The sequence below is a fragment of the Rana temporaria genome, chromosome 6 (assembly GCF_905171775.1).
Source record: "Rana temporaria chromosome 6, aRanTem1.1, whole genome shotgun sequence".
Taxonomy (NCBI): domain Eukaryota; kingdom Metazoa; phylum Chordata; class Amphibia; order Anura; family Ranidae; genus Rana; species Rana temporaria.
In genome coordinates, this window is record NC_053494.1 from 187,351,219 (window position 1) to 187,375,060 (window position 23,842).

Below are 23,842 nucleotides of genomic sequence, written 5' to 3' on the forward strand. Positions count from 1 at the left end.
CCCCCCCCCCCCGGGCTTACAGATGGCCACCACGCCAGGAGGCAGTGCAGAGGCAGGGCAGCTAAAATCAGTATTGGACATATCAGCGACAGATGTAAAAAAAAACACAGATTTTTACATACAGTCCCTGGTTTTATTGAGCCTGGCAACCCTGATGAGCCCCCCTAGTGGCATGGGGCCCCAGGCAGTGCCCGAGAGCCCCAATGGTCAGTCCGCCCCTGCCAAAGTTAAAAAAATATATACAATCTGCTAATAAGGCCTTTACACTAGGTTCACACCTATGCGTTTTGTGGGTGCCGCTTTTGCGTGGGCATGGCAGCCCATTTAAATGAATGGGCTGTCTTGCTTGTGCTTATGCCAAGAAAAAAAGGTGCATGCACCTTTTCAATAACGTGGCCACAGGGAAATCCTTTTTTTTTTTGACCATGCGATTTCTGCTCATGCACTGCGATTTTGCGTGCGTGCAGGGCCGTTTGAAGATATTAGGGGGCCCCAAGCAAAAAAATTACTTTTCTAGTTGAGAAGCGGGGGGGCGATTGTTTTTGTCGGCTTACCTCTATCCTAGTGTCCACACAGGGGGCCCAGCAGGGAGGGCCCTTGCCGCATCGCTGCATCCCTCTATCCTGGTGTCCGCAACAGGGGCCCCAGCAGGGAGGGCCCTTGCCGCATCGCTGCGTCCTCCTGCAGTCCGGTCGGCCATGTACCATAACCGCGCGGTACAGGGCATTCAGTTTGCTGTTCCCGGGGCCGGACTGAAAGGAAGTGAACACACAGTGTGTGCACTTCCTGTCAGTCCGGCCGGGAACAGGAACCTGATTCTCCTGTACCGCGCGGTTATTGTACACGGCCGACCGGACTGCAGGAGGAAGCAGCGGTGCGGCAAAGACCCTCCCTGCTGGGGCCCCTTGGCTAGCTTGGGGCCCCTGGCCAGCTCGGGGGCCCCAGGCAATTGCTTGGTTTGCCTGTCGGGTTCCGACGGGCCTGCGTGCGTGTGTTGCCATTCAGAATGAACGGCAGCCCCCTCCCGTGCTTCCACAAAGCAGTGCGTTTTCACTGTGGGTAGTTGCAGGTGCGGGAATTGGTGCGATTCCCACACCTGCAGCCACATGCAGAAGCGTGAACTTAGCATAAATGTTTTGTGAATACTGGTAACCATCCAAGATCCGCCATTTGTAGCAATTACCATTAGAGGATTTTGCTTCAATGGTCGTACGTTTTTGTATCCAATTGACTGCATATAGGTAATACATACCGCAACATTTTGAGATGGGTATAAAGGGACACCTACTAGCAAACGCATGTAGGCATAGGACACGCCCCCTGCCACACCCCCTTAAAGGAGAATTAACCCCCAAAAAAGTTCATTAAATCCACAAGGGCTTTTTTTTACCACTACTATTCCTGATAAGGGGATTTGGAGTTATCTTTTATATATTGGCCCAGATTCTCATAGAAGTACGTTGCTCCTGGGCAGCGTAACGTATGTGATTTACGTTACACCGCCGCAGGTTTACAGCGTTAGTGCCTGATTCTCAGAACACTTGCCTGTAAACTTGCGGCGGTGTATTGTAAAAGCGCTCGGCGCAAGCCCGCCCAATTCAAATGGGGCGGGCACCATTTAAATTAGGCGGGTTCCCGCGCCGAGTGTACTGCGCATGCTCCGTCGGGTAAATTACCCGACGTGCATTGCGCTAAATGACGTCGCACCGACGTCATTTGCTTAGACGTTAACGTAAATGGCGTCCAGCGCCATTCACGGACGTCTTACGCAAACAACGTAGATTTTTTAAATTTCGACGCGGGAACGACGGCCATACTTAACATTGGCTGCGCCTCCATAGACCCAGGGGCAACTTTACGCGTCGCAAAGGCTACGGAAACAACGTAAATTCTCTGCGTCGAGCATGCGTACGTTCGGGAATCGTCGTAATTTGCTAATTTACATAAGCGACGGGGAAAACGACGTCGGCGTCACCTAGCGACGGGAAAAAAAATTGCATTTAAGATCTGACAGCGTAAGAGCCTTACGCCTGTCAGATCTATTGGGTATCTATGAGTAACTGATTCTAAGAATCAGTCGCATAGATACCCGGGGCCAGATTAGGACTTACGACGGCGCAAATGGTGTTGCGCCGTCGTAACGCCTTTGAGAATCTGGGCCATTGTGCTTGTTTTTCTGATACTAAGAACAAATAGATGTTTTTTATATTGGCTTTTAAAATTTACAAATGCAGCAATTTAGAAATTGGATGAAAGGTTTAGCGCTGGGAAACTCTTTTTGAACGCTATACAGTAGATCAGACCAAAATGAGAGACAGAGGGACTTTGTTCCGAATTGTGGACAGTCCCTCGAAATTAGGGACAGTTGGGAGCTATGGGTAATATACCAGCTTACACTTCGGTTATTTGTTAGATTTTAAATTGAACTTTTCCGAATCCAATAATACATCTAAAGTTAATGGGGAAAGGAGGGGGGCTTCAAACAGTGAGCAAATAAAGTCTACTCACTGGTTTTCAGCAAAGTCAGCGCACCAATTTCTTTCCAAGTAATCAATGGGCACAGGGAGGGTGCCTCCAACAGGTGATTGACAGCCTCAGCTGTGCAAGTTTCCCTATGAGATTGTGTAGAAAGGGGGGGGGGGGTGTATCCATTTCTTCCACTCTGGTCCCAGATTACACTCAACTCTCCTCTCTGAGCTGTGCGGTGTGTGACCCCTGTCCCCTGCTTTCTGAACTCTGCCAAGCTGTATAAATTCTGCATTTCAAACCGTTGTAGAGAAGAGATAGCTGCAGATAAACAGGTACAACCCATGTAGGAGGATTTGTTTAATCTCTCTGTATCACCTGATGATAGTCACTTTATTGGATATATGTAAGGGTTTACAACCACTTTAATAAACCACAACCACCTGTTGCTGTCTTCAAGATGCAAAACCCATGGTGGATTGGTGCCAGGGAACCCACCCACTCTTTCCCTGACACCGGACTCTAGAGCCTAAACTGAAGGAATTCAGACTACTGTCTGGCTCTGGAGCCATATACCAAACCAACCTGTCCCAAACTGGATAGCAACTACAGTGGAACCTCGGATTACGAGCATAATCCGTTCCAGGAGAATGCTTGTAATCCAAAGTACTCGCATATCAAAGCAAGTTTCCCCATTGAAGTCAATGGAAACAAAAATAATTTGTTCCACATTGACTTTGTTGGCATGCAATACCGCATGCGGCCAGAGGTGGGGGGCGCGGGAGAGAGCCTCGGAAACGTCTGGAAAGGCCCGAGGACACCTCGGCTGACCTAGATAAACCTCGGAAAGACTCCGTTCCTGAGGTTTGTCAAGGTCAGCCGAGCTGTCCTCGGGCCTTTCCCTGCATTTCCAAACGGCGCCGATCAGCTGCGATCAGTGCCGTTCGGCTCTGCTCGGCTCCGGCGCCCCCCACCTCAGGCCAAACGTGGTACCGCACACTGCTTTGGCCTGAATCCTGCTCGTATTGCGAGACAACACTCGCAAACCAAGTTAGGATTTTTTTAAATACAGTGCTCGTATTGCGAAACGCTTGTTAACCGCGTTACTCGCAATCCGAGGTTCCACTGTATATGCTATTTCACAACCTGGACTCTCTGGGGATGTTTGTAACAGCAGTTATACTTCCTTTTATAGCAACATTTTATTGAACCTTGGGGGGCGCGCGAGCAAGGATTGCGCCTGCGCAGTCCTTACAGGAACCATCTCGATAGCCGGAACCATATCGTCAGATCACCGGCTCTAACCCTCTTGGGCATGAAGTTCACCAGAGCTTCACAATTTGCCACTGGAGTCCTCTTCCACTCCTCCATTATGACATCACAGAGCTGGTGGATGTTAGAAACCTTGCGCTCCTCCACCTTCTGTTTGAGGATGCTCCACAGATGTTCAATAGGGTTTAGGTCTGGAGACTTATAAAATATTTACAAAAATGTGAGGGGTGTACTCACTTTTGTGAGATACTGTTAGGTAGATTCAGAGAGAAGTGCCTACAGTTACGGCGGCGTAGCTTAGTGTGTTTAGGCTACGCCCCAGTAAGTTAGCTAGGCAAGTACATGATTCTCAATGTACTTGCCTGCTAAGTTACGACGGCGTAGCCTAAATCGGCGGGCGTAAGGGCGCCTAATTCAAATGTGTTTGGGGGGGGGGCGTATTTAATGTTAATGAGGCTTGACCTCACGTTTTTTACGTTTCTTGTAAACTGCTCATGCGCCGGGCGCCTACATTTCCCAGTGTGCATTGCGGCCAAGTACGCCGCACGGGCCTATTGATTTTGACGTGGACGTAAACGACGTAAATCCCGATTCGCGGACGACTTACGCAAACAACGTAAAAATTTCGAATTTTGCGGCGGGAACGGCGGCCATACTTAACAGTACTATTCCACTAGGGCCTAGCTCTAACTTTACGTGGCCTATCTCTTACGCAAACGGCGTAAAAGTACTGCGTCGGCCGGGCGTACGTTTGTGAATCGGCGTATCCCCTCATTTACATATTCTACGCCGACCGCAATGGAAGCACCACCTAGCGGCCATCCAAAATATTGCAATCTAAGATAGGACGGCGCAAGCCGTCGTATCTTAGATATGTTTAAGTATATCTTTTTTTAGAGCATACCCTTAAACATAGGTCGGCGTAGATTCTGAGTTAGGTCGGCTTATCTACTGATAAGCCGGCCTAACTCTACCTGAATCTACCTATGTGTGTGCAGAGACTGCAAGCTGGCCAAAAAAAAGAAGGCCTCAGTATGGATTTGTTAGAGATAAATTAGAATTGGGATGAATTTTTTATATAATCATGACAGGGAGGTGATTTCTCCTCCAAAAAATGTCTGAAGCTCGTGATGTGAGAAAAGCAGTTATCTGCAGAAGCCTGTCAACACACATAATGAGACGGTGAGCTGTGTACTTATATTAGAAAGACAGCCGCACTGACGTGAAAACAACTGCTTTCATGACTGTGCCGAGAACTTCTGTACAAGACAGATAATGCAGGAATGTTCCATCGTCCTCTTCTCACCCCTCCCCCGCTGGCCCTTGTCTTACCTTGTTCTTTCTGTTGTGATGACCGCAATTGGGCAGAACCGCAGAGTAAAAGACGAGTAGGCTTAATCTACATACCAGGGGACAATATGAAATCCTGCCACAGCTGCAATATTTAAAGTTTATTTCCACCACCTGGGTGTTTTTATGGCGTTGTGGGAGGTCCCGTAGATGAAAGGGGTTCCAATGCGTCGGGGGTTTCTGATGCTAAGGATGTCTTTTTAAATGCCAATTTAGAGATACACTATGTTACGAAAAGTATTGGGACGCCTGCCTTTACACGCACATGAATTTCAACGGCATCCCAGGCTTAGGCCCGGATTCTCGTACGAGTTACGCCCGCGTATCTCCAGATACGCCATCGTAACTCTGAGTCCGAGCCGTCGTATCTATGCGCCTGATTCTTAGAATCAGTTACGCATAGATTTGTCGTATCTTAACTGCATATTTACGCTGGCCGCTAGGGGCGTGTATGCTGATTTACGCCTAGAAATATGTAAATCAGATAGATACGCCAATTCACGAACGTACGCCCGGCCGACGCAGTACAGATACGCCGTTTACGTTAGGCTTTTCCTGGCGTAAAGTTACCCCTGCTATATGAGGCGTAGATGAGGCTTACCAATGTTAAGTATGGACGTCGTTCCCGCGTCGAATTTTGAACATTTTACGTTGTTTGCGTAAGTCATTCGCGAATAGGGCTGGGCGTCATTTACGTTCACGTCGAAAGCATTGGCTTCTTGTGGGTTAATTTGGAGCATGCGCACTGGGATACTTTTACGGACGGCATCATTTTGCAGTCCAGGGACCTCGGCTATTGAATGCGCTACCAACTAACATCTGACTGGAGTCAGACCACTTGGCCTTCAGGAGAAAGATTAAAACACATCTCTTCTGGGGTCAAGGGGTTCCTTACCCATGAAATGGAAACCGCGCCCAGAGGCGATTCAGTTCGCATGTGTTGCGCTTTACAAGTTTCTCACTCACTCACTAATTTACGTGGGGTCACATTAAATTTACATAACACACGCCCACATCTACCACATTTGAATTAGGCGGGCTTACGCCGGCCTATTTACGCTACGCCACCGCAACTTTGCTTTGAGAATACGGCACTTGCCTGTCAAAGTTGCGGAGGCGTAACGTAAATAGGATATGTTACGCCCGCACAAAGATACGCGGTTCTACGTGAATCCGGGCCTTAGTCCATAGGGTTCAATATTGAGTTGGCTCACCCTTTGCAGCTATAACAGCTTCAACTCTTCTGGGAAGGCTGTCCACAAGGTTTAGGAGTGTGTCTCTGGGGATGTTTGACCATTCTTCCAGAAGCGCATTTGTGAGGTCAGGCACTGATGTTGGATGAGAAGGCCTGGCCGCAGTCTCCACTCTAATTCATCCCAAAGGTGTTCTATCGGGTTGAGGTGCAGGCCAGTCAAGTTCCTCCACCCCAAACTCCCTCATCCCTGTCTTTATAGACCTTTTGATGCACTTTATTTTTGGGAGTGTGTTTTTTATTTATTTATTTATTTATTTATTTAGGGCAGTAGTAGTTTTTTTCATTTAGTGCTCTTTGTATTTGGGATTTTTTTCATGTATTTTTATTAATATTTGTGTATTGCCCTCTAAAGCTAAAATAACAAAGCTAATAAGGGGCTGGTTTTTAGCATAAGAACGAGTCTTTTATAATCGAAAGGAGCTCTTGTGACCATGAGGATCCATTTAAAGCCCATTGTACCCTTAAAGCGGAGGTCCGCCTAAAAAAAAAAAAAATGTTTTAAAAGCCAGCAGCTAAAAATACTGCAGTTGCTGACTTTTAATAAATGGAGACTTACCTGTCCAGGGTGCCTGCGATGTCGGCAGCCTAAGCCAATCAATCGCTCGGCTCTCGGCTTCCCCCGCCGCCATCCTCAGTGAGGGAATCAGGAAGTGAAGCGTTGCGGCTTCACATCCCGGTTCCCTACTGCACATGCGCAAGTCACGCTGCACATCCTCACTGGTCCCCGCTGTCTTCTGGGACCAGTGTGTTTCCCAGAAGACAGCGGGGGTGGGGACGGCAAAGGGGGGAGGGGGTGGGGACGTGCACCCCCTCCCCCCTGAAAGGTGCCAAATGTGTGACACCGAAGGGGGGGAGGGTTACGAAAAGCAGAGGTTCACTTTTTGTGTGGACCTCCGCTTTAAAGTGCACCTGTTCCCAGACTATGGTCATTTATACATATTCTGAACAAGCAGCAAACAAGCTTTAAAACAAGTCATCCCTGACCTTTCTAGCTGCTTGTACTGTAAAGTAAAGACATTTTTATTTATCATTTATAAGTTCAAGAAAGATCACAAGAAAGACTCTGAAGCCAAGTTTCAGGCCATTTCTAAGGCTACATTCATACTCTGGGCGTGTTTGGAGTGCAAACAAAATTGCGTGTTATCTGACACGCACAGAAACGTGTTGCACGGCGGTGCTATAGATTCATTCATTCTTAATGGCGCCCCTACAAATCTGCTAAAGTGTCATCCGCCTGCTCAGCGGGGAGATTGCGGAGTACGCCTGTGCATACCTCCCAACTTTCTGAGATGGGAATGAGGGACACCTATCAGCAAAAGTATGCAGGCATAGGACACACCCTTTGCCACGCCCCTTAAAGGAGAATTGTACAAAAAAATAAGATTGGTTGAACCCACAAGTGCTTGTTTTACCACTACTATTCCTTTATATTGGCTTTTGGAATTTACAAATGCAGAAATTTTAAAATCAGATGAAAGGTTTAGCACTGGGAAACACTTTTTGATAGATTAAAAGTAGGGTTGTCCCGATACCGATACTAGTATCGGTATCGGGACCGATTTCGAGTATTTGCGGGAGTACTCGTACTCCCGCAAATACCCCCGATACCGAAATAGAATACTCTCCCCCCCCCCGCCGCCGCATCCCGCTGCTACGCCGCATCCCGCCGCATCCCCGCTTGGTTAATACGGGCGGGGAACATCACAGCATTCATTTGAATAGCTGTAGTCTTTCCCGCCACACCGTGTATAGACACTCCCCCTTGCTCGGGTGAGCTGTCCAATCCCGAGCAAGGGGGAGCGCGAAAGACTATAGCTATTCAAATGAATGCTGTAATGTTCCCCTCGCCCGTATTAACCGAGCAGGGATGTGGCGCGGCAGCGGGGATGCGGCAGCATGTACGGTATGGGGGACATGGCTGGATATGGGGAGGACATGGCTGTATATGGGGGGCACATGGCTGGATATGGGGGGGGACATGGCTGCATATGGGGGGGACATGGCTGCATATGGGGGGGACATGGCTGCATATATGGGGGGACATGGCTGCATATATGGGGGGACATGGCTGCATTTGTGGGGAGACATGGCTGCATTTGGGGACACATTTAAAAAAAAGTATCGGTATTCGGTATCGGCGAGTACTTGAAAAAAAGTATCGGTACTTGTACTCAGTCCTAAAAAAGTGGTATCGGGACAACCCTAATTAAAAGGATATTTTATATACATCTGTATAGATCAGACCAAAATGAGGGACAAATGAAGAGGAATGAGGGACAGAGGGACATTGCTCCAAATCAGGGACAGTCCCTCGAAATCAGGGACAGTTAGGAGGTATGCCTGTGTGAAACCAGCCTTAAAGTGGCTGTAAACCCTTACATGTATCCAGTAAAGTGACTATTCTCAGGTGATTAAACAAATCTTCCAACATAAGTTGTATCTGTTTATCTGCCATCTCGCCTCTACATCTGTTCAAAGTCCAGAATTTATAAAGATTGTCTGAGCTGTCAGAAAACAGGGGGCATAAAGCTGAAATTACATTCTGCAGAGCTCAGTGAGGAGTGCTCTGAAAACTGATTGGTGGGAGGAGACACACCCCCCTTCACACAGCACACAGGAACAGAGCCGAGGCTGTCAATCAGCTGTAGCTCCCTCCCCTGTCACCTTTTTTTTTCTTTTGGTGTCAGGAAAACTTGTCAGAAGCGATTCGTGCAAAGGAACAAAGCAACTGACAGAAATTACACTTAGCGCTCTTAATTGAGACAAGTGCACACTATTAATGGGTATGCTTTGTTCATAGTTCATGTCCGAGGTTTGGTGTTCATAATCTGAGCACAGAGGGCCAGATTCACAGACGAGATATGACGTCGTATCTCCTGATACGCCATTGTATCTGTTGTTCTATCTATGCGACTGATTCATAGAATCAGTTACGCATAGATAGCCATAAGATCCGACAGGTGTAATTATTTTACACTGTCGGATCTTAAGATGCAATACCGAGGCCGCCGCTGGGGGGAGTTTGCGTCGTAAACCAGCGTTGGGTATGCAAATTAGGAGTTGCGGCGATCCACAACGGTTTTTCGCGTTCGCTACGTCGCCGCTAGTCTAGTTTCCCGTCGCAAAGTTAGTCGGTTTTTTTTGTGCCTTAACTTTACGCAGCAATCGTATTGCTGTATAAAGTATGACCGTCGTTCCGGCGTCGAAATTTAAAAAATAACGTTGTTTGCATAAGCCGTCCGGGAATACGGAATTTCGCTACGCGCGTCGCCGTTCTGAAAAAATGACGTCACTTCACGCAAAGCACGGCGGGAGTTCGGAAACGGAGCATGCGCGGTAGGTCCGGCGTGGGAGCGCGCCTAATTTAAATGGCACACGCCCATTTGAATTGGCCCGCCTTGCGCCGGAGGCCGCCGGCGTAGGTTTTCATCGCAAGTGCTTGGTGAATCAGGCACTTGCGATGAAAAATTGCGGCGGTGTAACATATCTACAATACGTTACGCCGCCGCTCTTCTACGTGAATGTGGCCCAGAGTTACTATAAAATCCACCAAAGTTTTTATTTATTTTTTGCCTTCCCCATCGACTGCAATGCAACTAGTTTTTCAGGTGGTAATCAAATAGTCGGACCTGTAATTTTTTTTTCATTATTAATTTTTTTTTTGTAACAATGAACAGTGTTAAAGGGTGCTCGGTGCATCCCCTGCATATATTCTTGAGCACCACTTGAATAGGGGCCTAAAATATTTTCAGCCAGTGGCTGAGTACATCTAAAATGATCCATTGAGGTGTAAAACTCATGTTTGAGAGCAAACACGACATAATACTCACCATTGCCTTTATTATCCAGACAGTACTCGTCTGTGCCAGCTAATATCCTCCTGTCTAGTGTAAGTGCTTTTTTTGGCCACTGATGCAGGTTTTTTTTTTTCTACTTATATGGAAGTTAGCCAAACTTTGCTATGAAGTCAGAGGAGGTCAGGCCCCAGTCACAGAGAAACTAAATGAGAGAAACCTTGGAGGCATTCAATGACAAGGCTTGATACACTTTTGTATTTATCATAGGGCTGTCACTGATTAACATTTTCGTGTTTGATTAATCAATTTTTTTTAATCGATTAATCGACTAATTTCGATTAATTATAAAGCACATACATTTTTTGGATCACCACCATATGTAGTCCCCACTGTAATATCCACCGACATCTCCCCCCACTGTAATATCCACAGACATCTCCCTCCACTGTAATATCCACAGACATCTCCCCCCACTGTAATATCCACAGACATCTCCCTCCACTGTAATATCTAGGGTTGTCCAGATACCGATACCAGTATCGGTATCGGGACCGATACCGAGTATTTGCGGGAGTACTCGTACTCGCGCAAATACCCCCGATACCTAAATAGAATACTTCCCCCCCCCCTTTCCCCCCCCCCCGCCGCTTCCGCCGCATCGCGCCGCCGCATCGAGGGACATGGCTAGAGGGACATTGCTGCATATGTGAGGGGCATGGCTGCATATGTGAGGGACATGGCTAGAGGGACATGGCTGCATATGTGAGGGACATGGCTAGAGGGACATTGCTGCATATGTGAGGGACATGGCTAGAGGGACATTGCTGCATATGTGAGGGACATGGCTAGAGGGACATGGCTGCATATGTGAGGGACATGGCTAGAGGGACATGGCTGCATATGTGAGGGACATGGCTAGAGGGAGATGGCTGCATATGTGAGGGACATGGCTAGAGGGACATGGCTAGAGGGACATGGCTGCATATGTGGGGGACATGGCTGCATATGGGGGGGACATGGCTGCATTTGGGGACACATTTAAAAAAAGTATCGGTATTCGGTATCGGCGACTACTTGAAAAAAAGTATCGGTACTTGTACTCGGTCCTAAAAAAGTGGTATCGGGACAACCCTAGTAATATCCACAGACATCTCCCCCCACTGTAATATCCACAGACATCTCCCTCCACTGTAATATCCACAGACATCTCCCCCACTGTAATATCCACAGACATCTCCCCCACTGTAATATCCACAGACATCTCCCCCCACTGTAATATCCACAGACATCTCCCCCACTGTAATATCCACAGACATCTCCCCCACTGTAATATCCACAGACATCTCCCCCACTGTAATATCCACAGACATCTCCCCCACTGTAATATCCACAGACATCTCCCCCACTGTAATATCCACAGACATCTCCCCCACTGTAATATCCACAGACATCTCCCCCACTGTAATATCCACAGACATCTCCCCCACTGTAATATCCACAGACATCTCCCCCACTGTAATATCCACAGACATCTCCCCCACTGTAATATCCACAGACATCTCCTCACTGTAATATCCACAGACATCATCCCCACGGTAATATCAACAGACATCTCCCCCACTGTAATATCCACAGACATCATCCCCACTGTAAAATCCACAGACATCTCCCCCACTGTAATATCCACAGACATCATCCCCACTGTAATATCCACAGACATCTCCCCCCACTGTAATATCCACAGACATCTCCCCCCACTGTAATATCCACAGACATCTCCCCCCACTGTAATATCCACAGACATCTCCCCCCACTGTAATATCCACAGACATCTCCCCACTGTAATATCCACAGACATCTCCCCACTGTAATATCCACAGACATCTCCCCACTGTAATATCCACAGACATCTCCCCACTGTAATATCCACAGACATCTCCCCCCACTGTAATATCCACAGACATCTCCCCCCACTGTAATATCCACAGACATCTCCCCCCACTGTAATATCCAAAGACATCTCCTCCACTGTAATATCCACAGACATCTCTCCCCACTGTAATATCCACAGACATCTCCCCACTGTAATATCCACAGACATCTCCCCCACTGTAATATCTCCCCACTGTAATATCCACAGACATCTCTCCCCACTGTAATATCCACAGACATCTCCCCACTGTAATATCCACAGACATCTCCCCCACTGTAATATCTCCCCACTGTAATATCCACAGACATCTCTCCCCACTGTAATATCCACAGACATCTCCCCCCACTGTAATATCCACAGACATCTCTCCCCACTGTAATATCCACAGACATCTCCCCCCACTGTAATATCCAAAGACATCTCCTCCACTGTAATATCCACAGACATCTCTCCCCACTGTAATATCCACAGACATCTCTCCCCAATGTAATATCCACAGACATCTCCCCACTGTAATATCCACAGACATCTCCCCCACTGTAATATCTCCCCACTGTAATATCCACAGACATCTCTCCCCACTGTAATATCCACAGACATCTCCCCCCACTGTAATATCCACAGACATCTCCCCCACTGTAATATCTCCCCACTGTAATATCCACAGACATCTCTCCCCACTGTAATATCCACAGACATCTCTCCCCACTGTAATATCCACAGACATCACCCCCACTATAATATCCAAAGACATCACCCCCACTATAATATCCAAAGACATCACCCCGACTGTAATATCCACAGACATCATCCCCACTGTAATATGGTCCACATCTCCCCACTGTATAGGAAGATTAGTGCTTGCTTAGTCTTACCAGAGAAGCCCTGTCGCACACGAGCAGTTGAGGCCGGGTGATGACGTCAGCGTGCCGCTCCAGGCTCACCTAGGCCGCTGCCGGGTGGACCAAGATGGCCGCCGCTCCAGGAGCTAGGTTGAAGCCTTTCCTTTCCTTTGGCTGAGGCAGCAGTGGAGCTAGGCGGATCACGTGGCGTGCCGATCCGCATATGGTGACTTGTTCGGATCACAGATCATTTACGATCCCTTGCACCACTAGTACCGATCAAAACAATTTTGATCGGTCAAAAAAAATTCCGATTAATCAAGGAATTAATCGTTAATTTCCGCAGCCTTAATTTGTCACAATGTTGACCTAGGCCATTAATGGTGAACCTTGGCACCCCAGATGTTTTGGAACTACATTTCCCATGATGCTCAACTACATTGCAGAGTGCATGAGAATCATGGGCAATGTAGTTCCAAAACATCTGGGGTGCCAAGGTTCACCATCACTGACCTAGGATAAGAAAGACCGGAGGCAGGAACAACGGGATCAATATGTATTTCTTAAAGGACTCCTAATAAAACTCTCCATAAATGAGGATCTTCACAACCCTAGCCATGCACAGCACAGCTCTCCTATATACCGATATAATCTCATATACACACTTTCATGCCCTCCCATATAACCCGATGTATCTACAGCGCATCACATTCTCTAATTCTCTCTTAAAGTTCCCAATGTGTGGCCAGTTACAATCAATACTCAAAATTAGGAAGTCTTACTTGTCAGCATGGCTGGTGTATGACTCCACTATTGCATTTTTACCAGCTCAGTCTCATCTTCATCTTCAGATTGTAAGCTCTTGTGAACATGGCCTGCTTTCTATGTGTTCTCTTGTATATACTGTAAAAAAAAACAACCTTCATTTCTATAGCTAACCTCCTTTCTGAAATCTGAAGTTCTCTTGCTGTCTCTTTCACAAAGAGAGTTCATACATGTAGCCTATTTTAATACATGTTACTTTTAAAGCTCAAATGAACCTTCGGTTTAAATCTGCTACATACATACATATTCCAAGTGCATCAAAACAAAAAGCATTCAAAGTTGTACAGTTTTTTCTCCACGTCCGAGTAGAAAATCCTATCTCTTGTAAGCATGCTGTAGAGCAGGACTCTTGCTCTCTGTGTTGAAGCAGTGGTCTCTCTGTAGAGGTCAGACATGCCCCGTTTAGTCAAAGCTTGGATTCGGCAATAAGCTTGAAACTCTGACTGCAGAGTTCTAGATCTTAAGGCCCATACACATGATCAGACTTTCCAACAACATCAGTCCGACGGACGTTTTTTTATTGGACAATCCTACCGTCTATATGCTCCATCGGACAATTGTTGTCGGAATTTCCACTGACAAATGTTCGCTGTGCATGCTCTCAAACTTTCCGACAACAAATGTGTTACGTCGGATCATCCGATTAGTTCATCGGACTAAAATCAAAAGTACAAACACGCATGCTCAGAACCAATGCTAAACATCAGGCAACAACAGAAGTTGTTGCCCAAAGGGTGACGGTAAAGAGCTGAAAAACCACATGGTTTGGTGAATATTGGCTGAAAATGTTGTGCCGTGTGTATGCAGAACAAGTTCACGGCCAACGCCCTTCAGACCAAAATCCACTGAAAAGTCAGATGGAAGTCAGATCGTGTGTATGAGGCTTTACAGCGGGAGTGCCAAACCTCTACAGAGAGACCACTGCTACCACAAAAGCCTCATACACACGATCGGACTTCCAGACAACTTTTTTGTGGATTTTGGTCCAAAGGTCGTGGCAGTGAAATTGTTCTGCATACACACGGCACAACATTTTCAGCCAACATTCACCAAACCACATGGTTTTTCAGCTCTTTACCGCCACCCTTTGGGCAACTTCTGCTATTGTTGGCTGATGTTTAACACTGGTTTTGAGCATGCGTGTTTATACATCGGATTTTAGTTGGACCAACTTGCGTACACACGATCGGATAAACCAACGTAACAGATTTATTGCCCAACAGTTGGTGAGCATGAACAGCCAACATTTGTTGTCGTTATTTCAGCCAACAATTGTCTGATGGAGCATACACACGGTCGGATTATTCGACACAATACATCCATCACACAAGTTGGATTGTGTGTATGAGGCTTTAGAGTCCTTCTCTACACCATTCTGGAACGGGACAAGTTTTCCTACTCTGTAGCTGCTTTCTAGAGAATGTAATTGGCTGATTTAGACCCCTTTCACATTGAGGCGTTTTTCATGCGGTACAGCGCTAAAAACAGCGCTGCTATACCGCATGAAAAAATCATGCCCTGCAGACTTCAATCTGAAAGCCCGAAGGCTTTTAAACGAAGCGGTGCGGTAGCAGGACCGCTCCAAAAGTTCTGCTAGTCGCATCTTTGGAGCGGTATAGGAGCGGGGTGTTTACCGCTCCTATACAGCGCCTTCCCATTGAAATGTTACCGCGGTATTAACCCTTTTTCGGCCGCTAGCGGGGGTTAAAACCTCACCGCTAGTGCCCGAATATCGCGGTAAATACGACAGTATAGCGGCGCTAAGATTAGCGCTGCTATACCGTCACCGCACCTCCGCTCCCCAATGTGAAAGCAGCCTTAAACTGAACATTAATTTGGGCATTAAGCCCCTTAGCAAAGACACACCCAACATAAATGGCTATCCGTAAAGTCATCATAACATTTGAGGAGAAGGCCATTTGAGCGCTCTACTAAACAGAACCTAACTATCCTGTTTTTCTTTTCCAGCCAAACAGAAGCAAAAAGTGGTAAGTTCCTGTTACTAAATGTCAGCGTATTAATGTCTGAATGTTATCTGAATGGGCTAACTAATGCGCCAATTTTATAATTTTAGACTGAGCATATACCGCCTTATGATGTTGTGCCATCCATGAGACCGGTAGTATTAGTTGGTCCATCACTAAAAGGATATGAGGTATGTAAACTGCAATTTTGCCAATATTGGCTTCTAATTACAATAATTTTTCACTGGGATTATTCAAAATGTTATTTTGGGTATGTTGGTATGTTAAGAGAAGAAGGTGAAAAAACCTTTATATCATAACGAGGTGCTTGTGAACTGCATGGTCCTACATGAAGTGGAATCATTTAATGAAAGAAAAGTGCAGAGGGAGAGAAAATGAAAAAGACGTCTTGGTTCTCTATGCCGCCCAGTTGTGAGCTAGACTAGAGATGTAATGCGACCCCAGGGTTGCTTATTTTATTATAACTCTGTATGTAGAGAGCCCTATGTCCGCAGAAGGGTTTTCATAAGTAGTGGTGCTGGATCCGAGGAACGTGTTAAGCCTCATACACACGATCGGACTTCCATTGGACAAATCCGTGGATTTTTGTCTGAAGGACGTTGTCCAAGAACTTGTTCTGCATACAGACGGCAGAACATTTTCTGCCAACATACACCAAACTTCATGGTTTTCCAGCTCTTTACCGCCACCCTTTGGGCAACTTCTGCTACTGTTGTCTGATATTTAGCATTGATTCGGAGCATGCGTGTTTGTACTTGTTGGACAATTTGAGAGCATGCACAGCCAACATTTGTTGTCGGAAAATCCTACAACAATTGTCCGATGGAGCATAAAGACAGTCGGATTATCCAACAAAACACGTCCATCACACAATTGTCGGAATACCTGATCGTGTGTACGGGCATTTAGGTCCTAATGATCTGGAAAAGTGTAGAAATGTTGGCATAGGGTTTCCCTCTACCCAATGAGGGACCTTGAGTGAAAGTTTTAGATGAAGAAAAAAGGAGTGCCAAAAGTAGGGATGATTTGGCATAAACTATTATCATTTATTATGTGTGGAAATCCAGTACATTTTGGGAGATAACAGAATCTCCCTTCCACATTGCAGTTACCAAAACAGATACACAATATACATTACAGCAAATATGTCCAAATAGCACAGTAAAGCCTTCTTAGAACAGAAGGTATTCAAATGTGTCATTCCATCACATATAGCAGAAAAAATACAATTATTCCCAATTTCAGAACAGTGGGAAGAGCAATGCAAATCATTCCTTTATGCCCAATTAGATGCACATTCAGAACCACTGGTGTATAGTACAAATATAGTCTAATATTCTAGAGCCATGTACTCCAAACTACATACAGCTGTTTCTGCCTTTTTTTGGCCATCAACAGCGCAGTATATGGAAATCATTAGGGTTGTCCCGATACCACTTGTTTAGGACCGAGTACAAGTACCGATACTTTTTTTCATGTACTCGCCGATACTGATTACCGATATTTTTTTTTAATGCCATGTGACAGTTTGATGGGAACTGATAGGCCGCGTACACACGGTCGGACAAAACCGATGAGAATGGACCGAGGTTCAGTTTCATCGGTCCAAACCGACCGTGTGTATAGCCCATCGGTCTGTTGTCCTTCGGTCCAAAATTTTAAAACATGCTTCAAAATCGAACCGATGGACCGCTGCCCGATCGGTCCAAACCGATGGTTAGTACAGAAAGCATCGGTTCAAAACCCGCGCATGCTCAGAATCAAGTCGAAGCATGCTTGGAAGCATTGAACTTCGTTTTATTCAGCACATCGTGTGTTTGACATCACCGCGTTCTGACCCGATCGGTTTTTGGAACGATGGTGTGTACGCACATCAGACCATCAGGCCACTTCAGCGGTGAACCGATGGAAATGGCCCGTCGGACCATTCTCATCGGTTTGGAACGACCGTGTGTACGCGGCCTTAGGTGGCACTGACTGATGGGCACTGATAGGTGGCACCTATGGGCACTGGCACTGACAGGTGGCACTGATAGGCGGCACTTATGGGCACTGATGGCACTGACAGGTGGCTGGCACTGATAGGCGGCAGTTATGGGCACTGATGGCACTGACAGGTGGCTGGCACTGATAGGCAGCAGTTATAGGCACTGATAGGTGGCTGGCACTGATGGCTGGCACTGATAGGCGGCACTGATGGCACTGACAGGTGGCTGGCACTTATGGGCAGGCACTGAAATGCAGCAATAAATGACATGAGGAAAGTATTTTTAAATGCTATGCTGCAGCCCCCATCTTGGTACACCCTGCACTCGGCATCAGTAGGTATCAGCAGACATCTTGTTACACCCAGACCGAACTATATGGGCTGGGTGTAACAAGATGTCAGCTGCTGGCTTACTGTGGCCAAGTGCAGGGTGTATCAAGATGGGCGTCGGGATGTCCAAGCTGACGGCGACCGCTCCGTCCACTAAGTCCGCCCGCCCACTCTGCCCGATCCTTCTACTGACGCCGCGTGGCCTCTCCGCCCACTGAATCCGCTCCGCCCACTGAGGCTGCCCGATCCGCCTACTGATGCCGCCCACCCTCTCCGCCCACTGAGTCCGCTTGCCGCCTACCAAGTATCGGGTCAGGCATCGGGAGCATTTGTGTGAGTACATGTACTCGCACAAATGCTCGGTATCAGTCTTGATACTAGTATCGGTATCGGGACAACCCTAGAAATCATAGCTGTTGTGAAATAGGGCTTGGGACCCAACAAGATGGTATATCCATACAGGTTACAAGGAATTAAAAAGACCCCCAATGGAATCAGTACTTAGCACAGTAAAGTCTTCTTAAAACCATATAAATTTTTTAACAAATATTCCAAAAATAAGAGGACTATTCCTCATTTTCAGGCAATGGCTGGAGCCATGCTAATTTCTTTATATACAAATAATATTAATAGTGCATTATCTCAAAAAGACAGTGTATCAATAAAAAATAAATAAAAAAAAAAAACACAAAATACCCATTATTAAACTACTATATTAAATATCCACTGCTATGTGAAACGTTAAAGTTAAAAATAATTTCTTTATGTCCCATCAAATATATATAGAAAATTGTAATTTATATTGTTTTGTATATAAAGTAAACAAAACTGAAACATAAAAAATAAAGGAATAATAACAGCAAAAAAGGGAAAAAAGGGTTAGTTAAAAATAATTCCATTATTATTTTTTTTAGAATTCTTTGTTATTGGACAGGCCTTTTATGAGTCAGAACCGACGTCCGCAAAGTGGGTAAACGCAAAAATTGTTCTGCAACAATGAGGACCCAGTTGGGTTATGGGGCAGACATGGTAGCAGTCCTTTTAATATACAATGTTGTTATACAGTATTATATTAATTCAGCCGTGACCACAATCAAAATATGGAACAGCAAGCAAAAAATATAACATTCTAATCATTTATTTTAGATAAATGTTGCAGTAACTAAAAACTGTATTTTACAAAAATACAAAATAGATTCCCTTTCAAAGCTAAATAGTTCACAGTTTATCTACATTGTAGTTTATCAGAAAGAATTAAGAAATTCTGGACAACCTCCTCCAACACAGATACACAAAACATGTGAGATATATTTGTGGGTGATAATGGATTGCTCTCAGAGCCCTGGGAAGGATCAGCAAACACAGATGTGGATTGTTAAATTAGTCAATGCCATACATGATTGCAATTTCATTTGAAAGTGATCTTTTCAAAATGTTTGTTGGGCTTTCTAACAGTTGATGTGGATAAATCTACACTCTTTTTCAACCATAGTTGAAATAAGGGTGGAAAATCTTTTAATTTCTTATCTGAATTAACAAAATTCTGACAATGAATGTGGTCCTCCTTCAGAAAAAAAATTAAGTATTGAAGGTATTGTAATTCTATCTATCTAGCTACAATATATATATATATATATATATATATATATATATATATATATATATATATAATCAGACCAAAAGTTTGGACACACCTTCTCATTCAAAGAGTTTTCTTTATTTTTATGACTATGAAAATTATATTTTCACACTGAAGGCATCACAACTATGAATTAACACATGTGGAATTATACATAACAAAAAAATGTTAAACAACTGAAAATATATTTCATATTCTAGGTTCTTCAAAGTAGCCACCTTTTGCTTTGATTACTGCTTGGCACACTCTTGGCATTCTCTTGATGAGCTTCAAGAGGTAGTGACCTGGCGCAGCACCCCATCACTCTCCTTGGTCAAATAGCCCTTACACAGCCTGGAGGTGTGTTTGGGGTCATTGTCCTGTTGAAAAATAAATGATGGTCCAACTAAACGCAAACCGGATGGAATAGCATGCCGCTGCAAGATGCTGTGGTAGCCATGCTGGTTCAGTATGCCTTCAATTTTGATTAAATCCCCAACAGTGTCACCAGCAAAGCACCCCCACACCATCACACCTCCTCCTCCATGCTTCACGGTGGGAACCAGGCATGTAGAGTCCATCCGTTCACCTTTTCTGCGTCGCACAAAGACACGGGGGTTGGAACCAAAGATCTCAAGTTTGGACTCGTTAGACCAAAGCACAGATTTCCATTGGTCTAATGTCCATACCTTGTGTTCTTTAGCCCAAACAAGTCTCTTCTGCTTGTTGCCTTTCTTTATCAGTGGTTTCCTAGCAGATATTCTACCATGAAGGCCTGATTCACACAGTCTCCTCTTAAGGCCTTGTACATGCGGTCGGACCAAACCGATGTGACTGGTCCGTCGGACCGTTTTCATCGGTTCACCTCTGAAGTGGCCGTACGGCCTGATATGTGTACACACCGTCAGTCCAAAATCCGATCGGATCAGAACGCGGGGACGTCAAACACACGACGTGCTGTATAAAACGAAGTTCAATGCTTCCAAGCATGCGTCGACTTGATTCTGAGCATGCGCGGGTTTTGAACCGATGCTTTTCTGTACTAACCATCGGTTTGGTCCGATGGGGCAGCGGTCCATCGGTTCGGTTTTGAAGCATGTTTTAAAATTTTGGACCGAAGGAAAACAGCCTATACACACGGTCGGTTTGGTCTGATGAAACTGAACTTCGGTTCATTCACATCGGTTCGGTCTGACCGTGTGTACGGGGCCTAACAGTTCTAGAGATGTGTCTGCTGCAAAAGGTGGCTACTTTGAAGAACCTAGAATATGAAATATATTTTCAGTTGTTTCACACTTTTTTGTTATGTATAATTCCACATGTGTTAATTCATAGTTTTGATGCCTTCAGTGTGAATCTACAATTTTCATAGTCATGAAAATAAAGAAAACTCTTTGAATGAGAAGGTGTGTCCAAACTTTTGGTCTGTACTGTGTGTATGTATATATATATATATATATATATATATATATATATATATATATATACACACACACAGTATATAAAAACTAAATATATATTCTGTATGTGTGTGTGTATATAAATATCTATATATATATATATAATGGTATATGGCAGGGGTAGGCAAAATCGGCCCACCAGCTGTTTTGAAAATACAAGTCCGATGAGACATTGACAATCACAGGCTTGACTCCTAGAGGCAGAGGCATGATGGAATTCGTAGTTTCACCACAGCTGGAGTGCCAAGATTGCCCACCCCTGGTATATGGCTAGCTTTAGGCCTCATGTACGCAGGACTTTTTTTTTTTTTAACTCTCCTAGAAGCCTGCAGCATTTTTGCAGAAAAAATGCCTGACGCTTGTAAGGTCTGGTTCACACCTATGCATTTTTTTAGTGCGTTTTCAGTTTTGCACACTACAGTCCATTTAACATTATTTAACATTCTTATGGGTCATGTTCACATCTGTGCATTTTATGGAGAGGGCCAGGGATTTTTTTCTGGTTTTTGGTTCCATAGACTTCAAAGGATCAAAAATGTGTATTGAAAAACGCAAAATGCACCTAGAATATGCAACCTGCATAGGCGTGAACCAGGCCTAAGGCTGGATTCACATCTATGCATTTTTAGTTTTTTTTGCTTTTTGCAGATTTTCACCACCATCCATTTACCATGGTTTCCTATGAAACATGTTCTGTAGTTTCAATCTGCAAAATGAAAAAAGCACTAAAACTGCATAGGTGTGATCCAGCCTTAAAGCGTCTAAAGCTTTTACAAGCTTTTAGGAGCTTTTATAGGATTCAAGCTGTTGGGCATTTAATTAATTTCACTGGCCAGAATTAATAATTTGTTCTGCCCATTGACATTAATGAATGCTCAAGCACTAGCGTTTAGCAGCTTCCAGCAGCTTTAAGTAGCGTCATGTGTTTTTTCTGCCCGAACTCTGCTGCTCCTAGACCCACTGGCAGTGTTTTTTTTTCCCTGCCCCTAGAAGCCTCTAAAAGCTCCTGCCACCAAATGCTGCTAAAGCCTATGTGTGCATGGACACATAGGCTAACATGGCGTGGCATTTAGAGACAGGAAAAAATGTCCAGTGTGCATGAGGCCTTAAGCCTCAAACACACGGTACGATTGTTGGCCAACCGAGCGTCTGATTTTTGTCAAAAGGGCGTGTGTCTGGATCTTGTCTTGCATACTAACGGTACACAATTGTCGTGCAACAAACACAAACATAGTGACGTACTACGAGGAATTTCAGCTCTTGAGCGCCACACTTTGGGCACCTTCTTCTAATTTCGTGTTTGGTGAGCATTAATTCGGAGCATGTGTGTTTGTATTTTTGACTTTTGTGTGGCGGACTTGTGCACTGACCATCCGAAAATCAGACAACCAACCGTTGTCCGCCGAGAATTTACTAGCATGTCATCCAACATTTGTTGGCCGAAAGTTGGACAACAATTGTCAAAAGGAGTGTACCAACGGTCAGATTTTAGGACAACAGTCTATCAACAAACAATCCCCTGCCAACAATCGTATCGTGTGTACGAGGCTTTAGTTTCTAGTGAAAATTTATGATTTGGCAACTTCTACTGAACTTTACATTAGTTGTCTGAAACCAGAATTCTAGACCTCTTCTCTTTTAACTCTTTCCCTTCTTTCACAACCTGCTCACTTTTTCTCTCCTCTCCAATCTCATTTCCAACCTCTTCTCATCTTGGAAGGTGACGGACATGATGCAGAAAGCACTTTTTGACTTCCTGAAGCACAGGTTTGATGGGAGGTGAGGGCAAGCAAAAGCCACATACATGGACCCTTTTTTCAGTACTGTGTATTTGTATTAAAAAGAGATGCTATATTTAAACAGTGCTTGGTGGAATTAGCTAATGTTCTTCATGTAGACATTTCCATCATCCTTAACATCTCAGCTTAAATGTCACATCAAGTAGTAGCTGCGCTGCATGGCTGAATGGGACAGAAGGGGCAAAGCAGAGGGTGATTAACACATACTCAGATCTACATTCTCTCCCAGCTGTAGCTCTGATTGTGTTATATTTCACGCTCTGGTGTTAGGTGGGGTAGGTGTTTAGACAGCCTATGGCCAGGCAAAGTTCACACATGTGCCAAGAGACAATATAAGTTGCTATGCACATCTTCCTGCATCATGCACATGGTATATGTAATGTAGTATATGTAATGTAATCCATCAAAGGATTATAATGAGGTAACGGTAAGTAAAAGCAGAGCTTTAATTATCAATGAAATAGCATTTCAAGGTCACTTACTTACAGCTAAACCCCAGGCAAGCAGCTAAATGGAAAGTTGATCTTGCCCTACATGTAAGACCTCGTACACACGACCGGTTTCCTCGGCAGAATCCATCAAGAAACTTGCTGGGAGATATTTTTTTGCCAAGGAAACCGGTCGTGTGTACATTTTCGACGAGGAAACTGTCGAAAAACTCGACGAGCCAAAAAGAGAGCAAGTTCTCTATTTCCTTGACGGGAGTCTCAAATTGGCTCGTCGAGTTCCTGGTCGGGCTGGTTTCCGACGAGAAACTCGAGCGTGTGTATGCTAAGAAACCCGCGCTTGCTCAGAATAAAGTATGAGACGGGAGTAAAAGTAGGGTTTGTAATGGAGATAACACATTTTTCAAGTTGTAACAGACTGAAAAGTGCAAATCGTCTCTTAACAAACTTTTACTTAAAGAGGGGGTTCACCCTATA

The 23,842-nt window shown here is 45.1% G+C and overlaps 1 protein-coding gene across 3 annotated transcripts in view; it reads left to right on the forward strand.

The window, feature by feature from the left end:
• The window catches only part of CACNB4 (calcium voltage-gated channel auxiliary subunit beta 4), a 197,798-nt gene that overhangs the window by 137,007 nt on the left and 36,949 nt on the right, over positions 1–23,842 (forward strand). For all 3 annotated transcript variants that reach the window (XM_040357965.1, XM_040357966.1, XM_040357967.1), the window contains 3 exons: positions 15,709–15,728; positions 15,815–15,895; positions 22,841–22,899. In XM_040357965.1, the coding sequence (XP_040213899.1) occupies positions 15,709–15,728; positions 15,815–15,895; positions 22,841–22,899 (160 nt within the window). The remainder of the gene's footprint in view (positions 1–15,708; positions 15,729–15,814; positions 15,896–22,840; positions 22,900–23,842) is intronic.